The sequence below is a fragment of the Vanellus vanellus genome (genome assembly GCF_965231255.1).
Source record: "Vanellus vanellus genome assembly, chromosome: 8".
NCBI classification, from domain to species: domain Eukaryota; kingdom Metazoa; phylum Chordata; class Aves; order Charadriiformes; family Charadriidae; genus Vanellus; species Vanellus vanellus.
The window spans coordinates 30,043,410-30,062,121 of NC_138913.1; the positions used below are offsets into that span (position 1 = coordinate 30,043,410).

An 18,712-nucleotide genomic window follows, 5' to 3' on the forward strand; every position below is an offset into this window, starting at 1 on the left:
AGGGGTGTCTGCGGGTAATGCTGTGGGCTGTGCTGGGATGTGGTGATGAGGGGATGGTGCTGTAAGAGCAACTACAAACCTAGGGAGTGCGCTGAGGTGATGGTGGGGAAAATGGTGCCTGAGGCTTTGTTAGTGTATATCATTAAAGTGAGGTTCCTTGATACATCTGGAAGGCATGTCAGGAAAGGATGGAGAAATGGGGTTTGCAAGGAGGGGCTGGCATACTTAGAATGGGCTGGTAGGTCCAAGGAGAACTGCAAATCAAGGAGAATAAAGTTGAAGGTAGCTCTTGGGGAACGAGCTAGGCTCTGAGAACCTCGAATTAGAGCTTTGTGTTCTTGCTTGTCACAGCTGACCAGTGAATGAGAAAGAATCACTTTCCCACTGCTACGACATCCCAACCCTCCCTGATTTTGCAAAAGCGGATGTCTGACCATCCTGTAGGCATGGCTCACTTGAGAGAATTTGCCAGTCAGGTAAGTGGCGATTAAAAAATTGGTTTAAAATAAAGAGCAAACATAACACCCCCTGAAAAATCACTCTTTGCCACTCTTTATCTCCCTTGCACACGTCTCAGCTTACTCCTGTTAGCGGATTGATTTGCGTCTTACACTGTGGTGGTGTTGGACTGACAGTGTTAGGTTGCCAGCCATATAGAAAGGGGATTCTTTGCCCACTATGGCACCTTTCTCTGAGGTTAACTTTGCTCTTCCTAGGGAGACAGGAATCATTGGCTCTCTGAGTATTTTTGGGAGGGGAAGTCTAGAAATGGAAACAGAAAAGCTGTGTGTGCAGGCTGTGCCGGACATACCTTACTGAAGTGTTCATGACAGTAGCCTGAGAAAAATGGTGCTTGTAACCATAATGCATAAGAGGTAGCGATATTTGATCCTGAATATTTAAGTGTTCTGAGAGGGATACCAGCCTCAGTGGATGTGGTTAAATCCTGTCGTTGTGATGACATTTTCATAAGAGGAATGTGGAAGGATGATGTAATGACTCAGGACTAAAAGCTAAACCACATTAATAGTATTGGCTTGAATCTTCTTTCTTCTGAATTTGGTTGTGGGGTGTGTTTGATTATTGGCAGATGTCAATACTGAATGTAGGTCTTGTTAAACCATATTCTGAGGATTTTTGGCATTTTTCTGTTCTGCTTCTAGGTATAGAATTATAATACTAAAAGCTGTAGTAGTTTGAGATGATGCTTCCTCCAAGCATTTTCTGATTTAAAATTGATTTGCAATGCATTTTAATTTGCATGCTTTCACATAAACTGTTTCCCCAAAGCATGTATGGAATTAAATGGAAATACGGTGCCCGAGTGAGTCATAGTACAGGGGGAGAAATGAAAAGAATAAGAAAGGATACTGTCTGGTTAGGGCAGAGAATTGAGTTCTCTAGCTACAGAGGAGGTTGCTCTGAAGCTGTTTTGTACACAACATTCACTAATGAAGCTTATCAGAGTTTCAGTGGTCTCATCTCTGAATTTATTATGCAAATGTAAGGCATTCTCAGTTTCTGTCATCCCATGACTCTCTGGTCCTGGAATACGAAAGCAGTCTGTGTTGTCCATTCCTCAGGTCTCTTCAGGGAATCCTTGATGGGACCTCGTAATCTACGTAACTGAGGCTTGCTGGAAGGGCAGTAGGAATTGGCCTGAAGTTCTGTTCACCAGAATTTAGGGTGTGGTGGGAGGTACTGTGAAAATTGAGACAGTAAGGCTTGGATTGGGATGTCAGAGGCGAGGCTTTTCTTTGATTCCCAGTTCTGTTGCTGATGTGCAGGGTTACCTTAGGCAAATCCCCAGGTTGCTTTACCTCTGTGCCTCTGCTTCCCTGCCTCAGCTAGTTGGCTTGCTCTCTTTTCTTGGCTGCCCTTTGCTGTGTAAATACAGCACAGTGGGCCTCCGTCTTTGTTGGGAGCTCTATCTGCTAGATGATGTATTTGCCTTACTGTGTTCAAAGCTGTGATTTGAGCTCCATTTATAGTTTTGTTGTTCCTTATGTGACCTTGAAGAAGCCGTTCAAGTTCTCTTGCTAAGTAATGCTGTACTCCCTTGAAGCAAAAGAATACGATCTGTGAAGCAAGTTGGGAGTCTCAGACAAATTTGCGTGTTTCAAAGCGTTGAACACAAAATTCCCTCTTGTCTGTACTCCAGAAGTTCAAAACTGTCTCAAGTTTAGCAGTTGAAAAGAGTTGTGCACAAATGTCATATAGACAGGGAAGCTTTCAAGTGTTTCCAGACACAAAGCTGATTTCCCCAAAGAGAACACTACCTGCTGCAGGTATCTCTGGTGGTGGCCCAGAGGTGAGTGTGTAGCATGCAATGTGGGTAAACGATGGATGGGAAGTTGGGGAAGAGAGGCGGCAATGAAGGAAAGAAGGTCAGTAGCTGAGGTTTATTAAAACCAACTTCCTCTTTCCACTGCATTTGGCAGAGGAAAATGATGTTTGTTTGTTTGGCTGGTTGGAAAGTGCTCTAGTCAGAAGAAACACTAAATGCTGCTGTAGTTCCATATAAACCTTTGGAAGCTGCCAAACTCCCAGTCACCTTCACCTCATAAAGTGTTGTGGCCTTGACAATCTTCTTTCTCCCATATAGAACAGTGATTCTGATCCTGACCTGCCCCGCCCCGCCCCAGACCAAGGAACTCTCACTTCCAAAAAGGTTTAAGGACCTCTCAGTGTTTGATGCAGCTGTGACTCTTGCTCACAATGCTAAATATGACTCTTTTGAGAGTGAGATCCAGCCACGCACAGCCCAGAGAGAAGACCTTGAGCTGGTTCAAAGAGTATTTGCATCTGTTCCCGATATGCAGTTTATCTTTCCAGGCAGTAGCTTTGAAATGAGGGTAGATATTTACTCTTCTTCTCTGGTCTCCTCTGAAAGGCTGTGGATATCATGTCTCTGCAGCTGGAGGTGGCAGAGCTGCCAAACCCATTCTTTCCCCATGAAGCAGCTGGTGTTCCTGCCAGGCTTATCTCATAACACACTGCAATTCTGAATTCCCGGTGTCTGCAGTGAATTGCTCTGTTTTAAAACATGGCATCATCAGTCGTGATGGCAAACGCCCCCACACCTGTCATGACAGAGCATCCTTCTTTCCTGTGCTGTGAGATTCGATCCTGGAGGGCAGAAGTAGAGCACATTACTAGTAGATTGTCCTCAACCCTCTCATACTTATTCTCTCCCCTTCCTGCACCTACAGCCAAGATAGCACTTTGTGTGCACTCTTCCCAAAGGCTGTTCATGCCTGACTGAGCCATCTCTAGCGTCTGACTGCTCTCAATGGGGAGAAACAGCAGGAGGCTTTTTGCTCCAGAACCGCTGTGTAATTGACATTCAGTCAAGCAAAAAGGTACGATGAGGTGACCGTCCCTTAATGACTTTATGCCTTGTAGTAGAACAAGGAGCAGCAGCTGGTAAGTTGGCTCTTCAGACTCGGGCCTGGAGCCCTGGTGGGTTCTGTGAAAGTGGAAGAAAATGGAAAGATCCCAATCTGGTGAGCAGTTGCAAAGCTGACAGATGCTGAAAAGCTTCTTTGGGTTATCTATGCTCGTTTCTGCAGATGTAAAGCATTTCAGCTGGATCCTGTTACTTTCTACTAATGAAGTTTTTCAGGTGTGTTTGTAGCTGTGCAGTTCCAGGAGATGGGTTTGCAGCTAGGGTGATTCCCTGACAAGATGACCAGTGCTGTGATCAATTTGTACTTAGAAAAGGGACAGATCGTGCTTGTTACGCCCCTCGTTGCAGTGCTCTGCAGGTGCAGATTTATTGGGGTAGGAGAGAGTCAGTCTACACAGAACATGTTCTTCTCCCCTGTCTCCCTCCGGCTTGAGCCCCCCAAGAGCAGCAGCATGCTTCTCTTCTGACAGAGTGGTGCACTTGCATAGCTCTCCGTTCCTGCCATAACTGCGTTTGTTCTGCTGTCTGGTGAGTGCCAAGGCTTATATGCCCGTTGATCTGAACATTTGCTCATCAGCAGCGAGTTGCCATGCGTCAGCTCAAACAGGAACTTTTTTAATGGACGAGCTTTTGAGCAGATGGCCTGCAGACTAGCATAATTTTATCTATCTTAGTTTGTCATGGAAATTCAGGATTGCTTCCACAAAATGCCACCTGGCGATGTCTTCTGTGGTGTTCACAAGGTGTTTCACTGGGCAGACATCAACCTGCTTGAATCGGGGATGGGCCTATTTCTTCCTCCCCATTTACAGAAAGCGAAAAAATTTGTTAGCAGACTCTGGTCCTGCAGCAGGCGTCCAGGAGACTGTAACTATGGCTGGAATGACTCTCTACCACTTTGCCTCATACTCGCTCTCTAGGTTCTGGCTGTTGCTGGGTATGACTTGTGTGGTTTTGGCAATTCCATCGAGGGTTGCACATCCTCAGACCCTCCATAGCGTCATACTCTTGTCCTGTCACGCGAGAGCTCCGAAGCACTTCCAGATCAGTTTTGAACTAACAGGTACTGGGAAGGTAAATCCAGTACCTACAAATGACGTTTCCTGTTCAGGCTAATGTGATGGGCCTGTCTCTTCTGCCCACCAGAGTTGTATCGTTTTCCTGAGTCCCTTGGGCAAAGTTTCCATGTGCTTGTCAGGAAGGTTTGTCTCCTTCACTGCCCCTACCTGAACTGCTTTGGTCCACAGAAAATGGGATAAACTGGCACCGAAGTGTGGAAGCTTGTTTATGAAGCTGTCTGTGACATAAAATGGTGGTTTTCCCAAAAGCTGCCTGCAGTAGTTGGTGCTCTTACGTTTGATGTCCTGTTCTTGAAGTCCTGATTCTTTGATGTGCCACGCCAGGCTGAGGAGGGGAGCAGTAACCTACACCTTGCCATTTCTTTTCTCATGAAAAAATTACTTCCATGGGAGGGGAGGAAGGTTTTCTTGCAGGGCTACTTCCCGGAAGGATTCATGTGGATAGTTTTTCCTTTACTAGGTGAGCCAGGTGCTTCTAGGAGATGATCCTCTTTCTCTCCCTTCTCCCTGACATGTGGAGTGGCTGATGTGGTGAGCGGCATTTTCACGGTGTGGTAGGTGACTGTGTGAGGTAATGTCTGGGCCACCTTGCTGCCCCTTCCTGTAAGTTGGTCAAGAGGTGGGAACTGCTCCTGGCTTCTTGTGAGCCTGGACTATACAGACTGTTCTCCCTGCGCTGCAGTCATCATTTTTGTGTTGTCTCCTGGGTGTTTCTCAAGCTCAAATCCTCTTCCTTTCCCCCGCCCCCCTCTCTCCAGTCCCTGTTGTGTATCTCCAGTTCCTTTCATCTCTGCGTATCCCCTCCAGTCTGTTTCCAGTGCATTTGTTCAAAGTACAGCCTGTTTGGGTGTTGCCATGGATGCACAAGGATATTTGGTTTTTCTTCTGTATCTTGCACTGGAATGCACGTTGAAATCCTGTTGAGTGAGCTGACTGTAGAGCTCATTCTGGGCCTGGTTTACTCCATATAGCCATGCACTGGGCACAGAAGGCAAACAACCTGTAATGACTGGCTGGCTTAATCATTAAGCAGCGCCTAGGGCTGCTTGGTGATGGCCTGCTGCTAGAAGCTGGTGCTCGATGGAAAAATGCAGCTGCCCTGTTCTCAGATAAAAATCTCTGCCAGCTCAAGGCCCTTGCAAGGGAGGGGTCCCTCTGGGTGATGTGTCGGAGGTGAGACTGAGAAGTTCTGGGTGTGGAAAACTCACTGTAACGGCTTGGCCGCTTCTTGTAGGTCAGGCCATATTTTCCAGATTTTTTTTTTTTTAAACTAGACTTATTTTTTTTAAAAAAGCAGAAAAAAACTAATCACAAAGAGCATTTTAGTGGCGTGAAGCAGAGCAGGACGTCATGGTCTGCAGCTGGGTAGAATGAAATAGCATCAGAAAATGATTCTGATTTCTTCCCTTTCTTGTCCATACTCAATAAAGAAGATGAAAAGATTTCAAAGATTTAACTTTGAAGCTGCTGTTCAAGAGTCAGTATTTCTCGGTGATGATCATGTTAGTAGTTTCCCAGTTGATGTGCTTATCTAATGAGGGAAATGCTATTTGCTTTTGCATCTGGGTGTGCCAGCCAGAGGAGAGGCTGTTCCAGAAAAACTGGTCTGTAGATGGAGTGTCCATTCAGCTTTCCTCTCTCCGCTGGGATAGGCAAGTGTCTGGCCTCCTTGCTGTTGACCTTCCAAAAGACATGACGCTCCCTCTGTAAACATCTGAAGAGAGCTGGGCTGCTTGGAAATGGGGCTGCAGCAGAACAGACAGCTAATGTGAACTGGTATTTATATTACTGGAGTATTTCAACCTCCAAACAAGTAGGGAAGGGTGCAAATCTTTCAAATCATTCAAATCTTGGAACGCAGCGGGGCAGACTAGGGAAACAGCCTTGTGAACTTCCTAAGGCCTCTTGCTTGTGCCCGTTTTCTCGCCCGGCTCTTCAAAAGAAGTCTGGTTCTGGTACAACTTGCCTGCCTTTTTATTCAAGTGTGAGCAAGTGCTTGTTCATGGAGCTGCTTTGGCACCAGTTTGGTGTCTGCAATTGAGCAGTCCTGTCCCAAAGGAGCTGATGCTTTCCATAGAGATACTTGCTGACATTCTTCTTCTGGGCTTCTCTCCCCTTCCCCACTGTGGTCTGCAGGTGCAGAAAGCCCATGTAAAAGGCTTCTTCAGTTCTTCTCATCATGGATATATCCTATGTTAACTTTCTCAGTGTGTGGAGACCTTTTAGGATATGTGAGTTTTGGGTGAATTAAACAATGCAGTAGATGCATAGACAGGGAGATGAGCTGTATGGGTGTGTATGCATGGTGCTCTGCAGGCTGCTGTGGGACTTCACGGACTTTTCCCATCTCTGCTTTCTGGTTTAGCACTCCAGGGTGGATCCTGAGGAGCTGTTCACCAAGCTGGAGCGGATCGGCAAAGGATCTTTTGGTGAAGTGTATAAAGGGATCGATAACCGCACCAAGGAGGTGGTTGCTATCAAGATCATTGATCTGGAGGAGGCTGAGGATGAAATTGAGGACATTCAGCAGGAGATTACGGTGCTCAGCCAGTGTGATAGTCCCTACATCACTCGGTACTATGGCTCCTACTTGAAGGTAGGACAAAGCCATGGCATATCTCTTGCCAGTACTTTGGGAACGGGGTGGGCTTCTGTATGGGTGCTGCAGCTGATGGTGGCATACAGCACTGAAAGGTGCCCAGTCTGTGTCAGTGTGGCAGCAGAAACAGCAGTGGCTCTGTTTACTGCATTTATGTTGTCTTAATAGGAGACTGGGCTTTAAGACGCTTGCAGAGCACATGGGAATGAGGTGCCCAGTACTGTGTGATCAGGGACATGGCCTGCTCTTGGGGAGCGATTATTTGTTGAAGAGGCTGACCTCTCCCCAGTTTGACCATTCTTAGAAGGAAGTTTGTAGAATACTTTTCCAAAATACTAGTTTTAAGGTAGTACCACTGAGGGCTTTATGCTTCTGGAAAGAAGAGGAGTTTGAAACTGTACTTTGTGGTCTCGTGCTCATCATTTCATCAGAAATGATGAAAAGAACAGGACCTGAGTCTTCGCAGGACTGCTGATACCGCTTCTGTTGAGAAAAGGTTTAGCAATCCCAAATGGAAGCTACCCCTGCATGCCGGCTGCTGGAGGTGTGTGTAACAAAAAGTCTGTAGCAAACAGTTCTTGAGCTCTTTGGCTCCCGATTATTCCTTACATATTTTTCAAAGGCCATAATGCTTTTTCTCAGCCTTCTGCTGAAAACACCAAACAAGCTGTGGTTTCATGGATCTGCTGCTTATCTCCTACCAGGGCCCTGTGAACCTCACTCTGGAAATCTCTTCTCTGGGGAGTAAGAGAGCATTCTGCTGATCGTATCCTTCCAGCTGGCAGTCCAGTTAATGAGATCAAAAGCCACCAAGCTCCCCCTGTCATTGTCAAGAAGGAGATGTGCTAGATCTGTTGGAGTGATGTAAAATGGCTCCAACCTGAGAATATGCTTGTCTCTGTAAGCTGTGTAGTCTAGTGCCTGTAGGGGTGCCAAACTTGCTCACATAAAACTGCAGACCGAGAGAAAGAAATGTACTGGGGGTAGGTCCACTGCTATTAATGCTGTGTCAGCAGGAAAGAGGGAGCTGGGAGCTCCCTCCTTAAGCCTCTGAGAGCTGCAGTGTGCAGCATCTCCGGGATTGTGTACAGGACTACTCATGTGTCTTGCTGCCTCTGGGGTGTTTCACTTTTCTTCCTGCTTTGATTACTGTCTTTGTTCTTGATTTGTGCTCTTGCTTGCAGGGCACTAAGCTGTGGATAATCATGGAGTACCTAGGAGGAGGATCAGCCCTGGATTTGGTAAGTACGCGGTAAGCTCTGGACCATGAAAAACATTGGCTGGAGCCTTGGTCTGTGAAATGCCCGTAAGCCAGACACTCACTTGCCATATACCATCTTTTGGACAGCCCTGTGCCTGAAGGGTGGGTGGTGCAGGACAGACATGCTGGTTACGTGTATCCCAGGACAGAGGAAATGTTTGCACAGAGCTCAGCTGTCAAAGCACTGTTCTCCAGTGTGCTCTACTGCTTTACAATGGGAAGAGCTAGTGAACTGAAATGTGACAGCAGCCAGTTGGTTTTGAGCAGTGTGAATGCATACTTCACCCAATCAAAGTTCTGTGCCTGCAAAGAGTTTGTGGTTTTGTTCAGTGCTTGCATGGCATCAGGCTCAGCAGGGACCTGGTCTAGGATCAGGATTCCTAGGTGTTTGATAATACAAATGACATCTAACAAGTTACCGAGATTTTAAGGGAATGCAAATGCAGAATAAACACATGAGCAGAGTTCTGCTGTGCTGTATTCTGTCACAGGATTTTGCTTTTCTCCTTAGGACAATAAAGCCCATTTTTCCAGAGCAGTAGCTAAGGTCACGTAGTGAAAACTGCTGAGCCTGCACTGACTTGGAACGGTGTAGTGGGGGACCTGTCATCAGCAGAAGTCATCTTAGTGTCAGAACCTCAATTATTGAACTGAAAAGCCAGGACTTGTTTAGAGGAGAACTGATGGAAAGGAGAAGAGCTTTGATACAGTACTCCACACCCAGAGGGTAGAAGTTGTCTCCAGGCTGTTGCAGTAGCCAAAATTCAGTTCTTGCATGTTAGCAGAGAGACTTGAACAAGAGAAACTGTTAAGATGTTCTGTTCACCGATATATTTCCAGGCCAAAGCGAGAGATGAGCATCCTGCTGTTTGCCTGGGAAGCCTTTAATAGACTAACAGAAAATCTCTGAAAGATTTTCCATTTAGTGTTGCCAGGTGCAAAGTCCAGCATTCTGCCTGCAGAATGCACACCAGGCATGCAGTAGGTGCTTTCTGCTGAACGTGACCTGCTTGGCCAAGTTTTCCAAGTAACAAACTAAGAGGCTGGAAAATCCAAGGCATCAGTCACCCTCCTTTAAGTCATCTTTCTGCCCTTTATCAGCTGAAGCCAGGACCCCTGGAGGAGACTTACATAGCTACCATCCTGAGAGAAATCCTAAAGGGCTTGGATTATCTACACTCTGAGAGGAAGATCCACAGGGACATCAAAGGTAAGAGCGAAGAGTTCATCTCTCTCTCTTGTAAAGGATGTTACTAAAATAAGATTCAGAAGTATTATACAGCAGTAATCTGAAAGGTTTCAAAGACTGTATCTTAGTGCTGCTTTTCCTGTTGGGTTGCTTGTTTCTGAACCTGATGCTTATCATTTTATTGCAACTCATGTTTTTCATGTCTTTAGAGTTTAGAGTAACAGTAAGGATCTGTAGCTCTTCTCTAGCATTTGTAGTTTGGACAGGCAGGGGGCTAAAGCAAAGGAGTCAATGAAAAGCATGCTCAAATATTAGCTGGCTTTCTGTTATGTCTGCACATCTGCTTTACTGCTGGACCCCAAGGTGTGTGTATGCTGATTATCATGGTTATAACTTACTGTGAAGATGAGCTGTCCTCACACAGGGTTCACAGCCCTAGAAAATCAGGGCTCATCCTGTCACTGTGTTAGCTCATCCTGTTACTGATTTTCTATAGTCATTGGCCATATGTAGTGTGGAGTCCTGGCATCTGCCTCCCAGATAGCCATCTCGCACCGAGCACAGAGCATCAAAGGACAGCAGGAGGGCGGGAGGACAGTGCAGTGGTAGGACAGAGCAGTGCTGGCTGCTAACTGCTCTGACCCTCTGCAGGAGGGGATGTGAACAAGCAGAGCAGAGAAACCTCATGCAGGGAGATATGTAGAAAAGATTCCGTTGCATTTATGAGACTACACGTTTCTGGCGCTGCAGGCTGTGCAGGACTGTTGGCCGCCAGCAGAGTGGGGAAATGCTGAAAGTTTGTGGGTTGGGTCCCTCTCAGAATGAAAGGTCCTACAAAAAAACCCCGTCCCAAAACCTGAGCAATGCCACTGTCTTAAGCTGAGTGAGTGTGAAGTGGTACAAGACCAGGACTTGTGAGTGCTATTTAACCTGTGCTGAATGCTGCTCTGAAGAAAAATCGAGACCGTTTGAGGTATCTTGGGCCACGTTGCCCTCTCTTCTTTGTGTGGCCAGGAATCAAGTCTAGTTGATTGTATAGCCCTTCAGATCTGCTCCTTGCTGCTACCCTTCTGATCCAGCCAAGTGTATGAACTTGTTCCATGTGACCCAACAGAGGTCAGAGCATGAGAATGCGTGTGAGGCTGGAAATCTGAGCTGAGGGTTTTCACTGGGGAAAACGAGGGCGCTACAGGAGGTCCATTCTCAGTGTTCAGTTCTGTGTGGGCTGGAGGTGATTCAGAAACCAGTGCACTTAATGCTTATTTATGTGAACAGCTGCCAACGTGCTACTTTCGGAACAAGGAGATGTGAAACTGGCTGACTTTGGGGTGGCTGGACAGTTGACAGACACACAAATCAAGAGAAACACCTTTGTCGGGACTCCATTCTGGATGGCACCAGAGGTCATCAAACAGTCTGCTTATGACTTCAAGGTGAGCTGGGAGCAGGAGGAGGATTGCTACTTGGTGCTACTATATATGAGACTGTGCTAGGGTTGATAAAGGGATTGGAAGTGCTGCTTGTTGCAAGAAGGATACTTTCCTGCTATGGTTAAGGGTCTGTTTATCTGTTAGATGTGAAACGCCTTATCTGATTTTATGTGATCAGCCTTCCAGCTGTGCTAAAGTTGCATGCTTCCGTGTTGCAGACTTGCCCCTTGCTCTTCTGTGCTGTCACTGTTCTTGCTCTTCTTTCAGGCAGACATCTGGTCCCTTGGAATTACAGCCATTGAACTAGCAAAGGGAGAGCCTCCCAATTCTGACTTGCATCCTATGAGGGTTCTCTTCCTGATCCCCAAAAATAACCCTCCAACACTTGAGGGTCACCACAGCAAGCCCTTCAAGGAGTTTGTGGAAGCCTGCCTCAATAAGGATCCTAGATTTGTGAGTATTGCTCCTGTGCACCTGTGAATTTGGGTAGAGTATTGCAGAGGCCAAAGATTCGTTTAGCAGGAAGACCTTTTGGTGCAAGGCTCCTGGAGAGAAGGAAGTACTGAGCTTGCAGAATGGACAGGCAAGCCTGGCAAGAATTGAAGTCAGTGCGCTTGCATGTTTAGTGTACGGAGATGGTAGATGTAGCATGCTTTCCTTATTTGCTCCAGAGGCCGACAGCTAAAGAGTTGCTAAAGCACAAGTTCATCACACGCTACACCAAGAAAACCTCATTCCTAATGGAGCTGATAGATCGATTCAAGCGCTGGAAGTCGGAGGGCCATGGAGAAGATTCCAGTTCTGGCGATTCTGATATGTACGTACATGTTCTGCATGGAGGGGGTGCCCCTGCTGTACCCCTGCGTGCCCCAGGGTATCCTACTGCCAGCCGCCCAGGTCCTTCGCCCCACCTGGGTTGGAGATCTTACGGTAGCTCAGGGAGACCTGTAAGCATCTGTTTGTGGGAGCAGGTGACTGCTGCCTGAAGAAACAGGCTGTCACCCCCTGTTCAGCGGGACCCGGTACTCTATTCTAGTCTTAACCTGGGAGCCTCTGCTGAGTGTGAGGAACGAGAAGTACCAATAAGAAATGCCTAGCATGTGTGTAACTAGTAAAACAAGGCTCTTGATGCCTGTATTTTATGGACATTCAGTTAAATGCATCACTTTTCAAAGAGCTACAGGCTTTAGTAACTGCGGCAACAGCTGTGTACGTGTGTTTGTGTATTCATGGGTAGAGAGCTGCTGATGTGGAGGATAACAATCAGGCTATGAGCCTTGGATAAGGAGAGGACACTTTGTTGCCCTCCTGGTATTGCAGAGCCTGTAGCAGCAGTGACTCCAGTGACCAATGATTCTTGGAGGTTGGCTTGCAACACCTAAGCCTGGGCCCTCAAATTGTGATCTTGGGTTATCTTGAAATTCTCCTAAATTTAACTAGCATTTGAAACTGTCTCCAGGCTGGCTAGAGCAGAAGGGTGGTTGTGGTGATTTGGAAACACGACGTAGTACTTGGCTCAGATCTCCGTGGTGCTGTATATGGGCTGTAGAGAATGATATGGTTTCTCTTTAGGATTTTTTCTGGGCTAGGGAAATACATGGAGCCTCGTGGTGGTATGACAATCAGGTGGGGGAGAGCTTGTGACTACGGGAATGCATGGGTGAAATACCCGGAGTGTGGAGCTGAGGCTTTATTGTGACCTCCCCCTTTTCATTTGCAGTGATGGAGACACAGAGGATGGAGACCAGGGTCCAATCTGGACATTCCCACCAACTATTCGCCCCAACTCCTTGAGCAAGCTGCACAAAGGAATGGCTCTTCATGGTTCCCAGAAGGTCTGTTTGCTGTCTGTTCCTTCAGAAGTGGACTGAACTAACACAAGCTTTTGAGGGTCTTAGGGAAGCTACCAGTCACTCGTGTTCTGTCTAAAATCTACTTTAGTCTGGTATCAAGGGCTAGTGCCCCACAGTTGCCTCTTGCACATCTGCAGGGTGCTGCAATCTGTGGCTTTCCTGAGACCTGGTGAGGGCACTGCCATTGAGGTGCTGTGAATTTACCAAAGGCTTAGTAGTTTGTGTGCCCCGGGAGCCTTTGCCTGCGCTTGTAACTTCTTTTTGTCTTGCTTTCTAGCCTACTGAGCCCATCAAGAGGCAACCACGGTCACAGTGTCTCTCCACGCTTGTTCACCCAGTTTTTGGGGAGGTGAGTAGAACCTTCTTGGTGTTTGTGATGGTTGGAGATCAGGATCCCAGCGAAAACCAGCACAGGGGCTACTGGCTACGGGCTTCAGTTGCTGTTTCCAGCAGGAGTGTAGGAAAGGGGGTTCTGCTTTGGAAGAAATCGCTTATACAGACGCTGTGTGTGGGGGTTCTTTTCTTGGGGTGCTGGGTCACAGAGACCCTTTCTCTGGTCCTGATGTCTTGCTCTCTTCTGGATCCTGATGCTGTTCCAGGGGTGGCTCAGCAGAGAGCTGTGCTTTTTCAGAGATAGTCTCTGGACGTAAATCTCTTTTGTCAGGTCTGGTGTTATGTGGAAAGAGGGTTTGCTGCGGGGCAGGAAGCAGGAGTCATTCTGAAAAGCAGGCTCTTGAGCAGCGTGCTTGGAAATTGAGAGTTTAGCTGACTGTCCTCTTCTGTACTCCACTGGGCTTGACTTCCAGAGGTCAGAGCACGAGGCAGACAGCCTGTGTCTCACAGGCCTGGACCTATGAGATAAAAATGGATAAAAGCTATAAAAATAGTGTTGTTTTCTGATACGGGCTATTTGTACATGCAGCAGGATCACTGACATCTGGCTCTCGGTCCTTTCTGTTTTGGAGCGTTCTGGGGGAGGGGGTGCTCAGAGCTGTGAGTTCTCCAAACCAATGAGTGCATCTTCATGCTTCTCCTTTCCAACCTTGCTGCACCAGTTCCAGGTGGGAAGTGGCTTCTTGGGCCTTTCATTTTTGCTAGTTCGAGTCCCTCATCCCAGATTTGCTGATCCTCCTTTGATTAGATTTCCCTGCCGGCTCTGCTGATCCCACTCGGAGAAATTAGGTGCAGAGAAGGTTCTGGGCAGTCTCTGAAATAACCTGGCTTCTGCATGCAGTAGCAGGGACCTGGAAGAAAACTTTTCTCCAAGTCTCCAAGGAGGAAATCTGCTTCGTTGCACATGTTGTTCTTTTCAGTTCTAGTTTCCTACCAACAGCAGAGTTTCTCCTTCTCACTGATGTGTAAGTGCCTCTTAGACCTGCTAGGTTTTGGTCACCTCTTTCCATAGAAGGGCTGAAGCTGGGCTTTGTGAATCGAAATCTTACCGAGATGCTGTTCATAACCTTTTATATGCCTTCCCTGCATGTGTATTATTGGATGTTAATATTGAAAATGACCCATGGTGGGTCGTTAACACAGATGTGGGCAACTGCAAATCTGGAAACCTGTCTGTCCTTTCTGGGGCAGGGAGAAAAAGGGTATTTGGGCCTGGACAGTGACTAAAAGCCAACCCGTACAGCTCCCTAACCCGCTGCTAAGCTCCAGAAAGCTCTTCTGCACTGGAAAGTGAGAGGATAACACGGACTGCTCACATCACAGGCTGCTGGGCAAGCTAAAGGTCAGGGGCTTGGCATCAAAGGCTGATGATAAACTGGCAACTTACCTGCAGGACAGACCCTGTGTCTCATTCTGCTCTGAGGCGGGCAGTCTTTGATCAAGTAGACATCAAATCAAATCCTTGGCTTTAGCATCACAACTGCTTTTGGTCGAAGAAATCTGTATCCTTGATGTGTAATTGAGTTGCCCTCCATGCCCCCTGCCACTTCTGAATGAGCAGAGGTGTGTGCAAGTTGCTCCCACAGCTGAGGCTTTGTGTTAGTGAGCAATTATTCCAGCGAAGAGGCAGCAGCTCCTTTTTGGGTAGGAACCGTTTGTTTCCAGTGGGGGACTTAGAGCACAGGGACAGCTCCAGATGGGGATTAGCATTCAGTGTCCTGCTTTCTGGACCATGGAGAAAAGGTGAGCTCCAACAAGAGGAAAGGCTGAGCCTAGAAGTGCAGGCAAACAACTGTGAGGCTTATGTAAAGCCCTTTAATCAGCGTAGCCTAATGGGAGCTTAATTGAACTGGACAGTGGTTAGCTGGCAGACATTGCTTGTTCAACAAAAGGTTTTGATTTTTGTTCAGCTCGTTGCATAATGCTGTGCACTAGGGAAGGGGCTGCCACATGAGCTGCTTGTGTGAAGGAGGTGGGGAAATGCTGCAGAGGATGGGGCTGTGGGTTTTCCAGCAACAGTCTCCTTCAGGCTCAGCATCAGTGACCTGTCAGGAGCTCTTTAATGACAGAGGTTTAACTATTTCAAATTAACAACTGGAACCACGTGCAAGTAGACTTGTGGCTGGTGAGGTCTAGTCAGAGTGCGCGAACCATGTTAGATGTGAACTGAGGCTTTTTGTCTAGGTCAGATGCTGTGTGCGGAGGTCTTGGTGCGTGGGCTTCATTCCCCTGTCCCCCTGGGGAGAGCTCTCTCTTGGGGAGGAGTGTTGAAGGCTGAGTGGCTCAGGATCTCTAGTGTGGCAGTAGATCCTCGGCCCCCCTGTCACTAGAAGTAACTCAAACTTTTTCGTGGTTATTAAAAGTGGTGGTGACTAACTCCTGATGTTATGATATTTTCTGCCCTACCTGTCTGCAAGCCTTTGTCTGCATCTGGGTGCTAAGCTGTCATTAGCAGCAAAAGTGACTGTACTGGTTCAGATACAGCTGGAGTTCTTGTTCGGTTACTATTTATGGGTTTTCAGGGCTGCTGATCCATTTCTAATATTGTTTAGTTAAGAGTACATCGGGACCTGTTGGTTAAGGACTTCAATTGCTATTAGTACTTGGGAGGAAAGCCTGAACTCCAGACATTGGACTTCCATCTTCCTGACCTACAAAAAGACCCCTTTATTTTTTTATTTTTTTACAAAGAACGTGGGTGCTCTCCTTCACCCTCATACTAAAAGGGAAAGCGACTTAATGTCCATACTGCACTGCTTGACCGGTGCTTTCTGCAATAAGATAAGGAACTAATGCACTGTTTCTGGGTTGCAGCTTAAAGATAAGCACAAGCAGACTGGAGGCAATGTGGGAGCTATGGAGGAGCTGGAGAATGCCTTTAGCTTGGCTGAGGAGTCCTGCCCAGGCATCTCCGACAAACTGATAGCACACATGGTGGAGCGGGTACAAAGGTGAGTGTCCTCTAGAGTGTTGTGAGCTGGCAGGGAACCGACCCATTGTCATACTCCATCACTATGGTAAAGCTTGATGCTCAGCAGTCAAGACAACCCAAAGGTGAATATTGATGACAGCTGACCTCATAGTCCCTAAGTCACTTCTTTGAACTGCTTTTCATTTAATTTAGTTCTTCCTGCCTCAGAAGTCTTTTGTCACGCTGAACAGGTTTCTGTAGCTTAGATGAATGTTGCAGAGCACAGAATGATGCAGCTATTCACCTTCATCTTGAAAATATATATGAGACTTCCTGCTGGTCCCATTACCCAGGTCGCAAGGACTATGCAAAATGTAATCAGGATCCCTTCTGGAATAGAGTCTCTGTTTCGTTGCAAGGAATGTGCTTTACAGCACTACGTGCCGCCAGTCACTCTGCTTGCCCAGCTTCAGGTAGCAGGAAAGTGTATTTTTCCTGAAGTGAATTACTTACGAAACCAGTGACGGCGTATAGTCTGGTAGAACTAAGTTCTTTGCTGCTCAGCAGGTGCTGTGTCAAACTTGCCTCCAGTGCTGGCACCAAGTTCAGTCACATCCATGTGTTGCAGCCAACAATGTCACATCCTGATCACAGGCTTATCAGGCTTTATTTAATATTAATTTGGCTTTTCTCCCTTTCACAGCAGGCTATCCTAAATCTTGCCTTTTCCTCACCAGCTGGGAAACTTAACATTTGGTCCCTCACTGCTTAGAAGGCTGGAAGTTAAGTATTTTGCTCTACATGTGACCAAAGGCGCCGTACTCTGCTCTGGTTGCTAATGTAAATACAACCCAAGCTTTACAGTCTTTACACCCTTAAACTTGGGCTTTCTAAGCATTTATTTCTGATGGGTTTAAGCCAGCGTAGTGTGTGCCTTGCAGCTCGAGTATCCATCAGATGCTGTCAAGCAGAGAAGAGCCTTAGGCATTAAGGACTGAAAATACTGGCCGTCCTTGAGGCCTTCTGTTGCTAAGGCATTCAAGCTTTCAACCAAACAGAGGTCACGGGAAGTGCCTGGTGATACCTACATAAGCTTCAGCCTCTGGCTGAGCAGGAGATTCTCGCGTTGGGTGGCTCTGCAGGGCAGCTGTTTCAGTACTGTTCGCTTCTGTCAGCCTAGAAATGGCACTACTGGACAGTCCGTAAGTGCAAGACGTTTTTTTTGGAGGTTTGCAAAACCTCAGAGACCCTGGTTAGTTTCTTACTGTAAAACACTAGTGCTCAAAATTTCTTAATAGCCTAAAATCGAATCTTAAAGGCATGAAGAAGGTGCTGCCTAGGCTTTTTGTTAAATTGCTAGTTTCTTTTTCTTTCGAGACTTTTTTATCTAGAAAACTGATAGCAGCAATGGGAGTGGGGACAAACACATCCAGACTTACCTCTTCATCCGCAGACGTGCTGGTTGGTGTAGGCTGTGCGGGCGGCCTTCCAGATGAGGGCTTGAAATGGGCAGTAGTGACCAGTTCCACCCTTTATTCTTCCTTGCAGGTTTTCACACAGTCGGAACCACCTGACCTCTGCCCGCTGACACCTACGTTCCCTGCTGCTGTTTTGAGGGGGGAAGGATTTTTTCCAGCTTCATAAGAACTACATCTCTAATCCAGACCACCATCTGCTGTTGGATGTAACGTTGTGTTACGGACTCCAGGACATTTCAGAGCCTTCATATTACACGTGTTTCCATGATAACCCAGGGTGGGGTTTGCAATGCAAGTACAGTTTAGACCTTTTGCAAAACCCGAGATGGGTGGTCTAATTGTTTTTACAATGTAATCAATGCAGTTTTTAATTGTTCCCTATGGATGTATCCATTTTGGCTTGGTTTGATTCACAGCTTACTGGTAAATGCCTGGCTGCTGGAAAAGAGGGAGATGCTCTTCCATTGAGATATGTTTCAAAGGCAAGTCTGATGGGTTTAGCCTCCTGCTCTTCGTAGAGAAGTGTTTTTGAGCAGTAATGTGTGAGTGCAGGTATGTTTGGAAGCTCTCCATGCATTCCAGTCTCTGGAAAAGTTAGAGCAGCTCTCCAATTGTTCTGGAGGATTGCTTCAACTCCGTCACACACTAGTAACGAAAAGCTTTCAATTATAGCAGCAGCTGAGCTAATACGCTGCTGCTCTTTCCCAGCTTGTCCTTTCACAGGAGGATGGGTTTGCTGACTATTTTTTTTTTTTTTTTTGGCTCTGGTACATCATTTTGTATTAGGCATTGGTTCTCCTAATTCAGGCAACAGCAGAACTTGCCTTGGGTCTCCAGGGTCCAGAAGACAAAGTGGTTACATTTGGTTTGGGAACTGGTGGAGTTCCTTTCCTGGGTGCTTTCTGCAGCTGAAGCAACTAGATACGCAGTTTTGGCAGTCCTAGTCTTGCAGCTGAGTAGACGCCTACTGTGTGTGTCCAAATGTTGCCGAAGGATTCAAAAAAGGGGGGCGGGGGGAACGTGGCAGACTCGGTGCTAACAGGACTTCAGTTCAAAAGGCAGATCGACGTTGCGTGGCAGTTCTTGAGGCAAGAAACCCGTTTTCTACAG

General features: G+C 46.9%; 1 protein-coding gene across 1 annotated transcript; it reads left to right on the forward strand.

Annotated features, from left to right (window-relative positions):
* The first annotated feature begins 403 nt into the window (after positions 1-403).
* Positions 404-17,983, forward strand: STK25 (serine/threonine kinase 25). Its single transcript, XM_082486945.1, has 11 exons — positions 404-476; positions 6,854-7,084; positions 8,272-8,328; positions 9,450-9,558; positions 10,813-10,970; positions 11,235-11,420; positions 11,639-11,784; positions 12,688-12,802; positions 13,098-13,169; positions 16,028-16,164; positions 17,673-17,983. Exons 1-11 carry the CDS (start codon positions 426-428, stop codon positions 17,710-17,712), a joined length of 1,302 nt encoding a protein of 433 aa, XP_082343071.1. The 5' UTR covers positions 404-425; the 3' UTR covers positions 17,713-17,983.
* Positions 17,984-18,712: the final 729 nt, after the last annotated feature.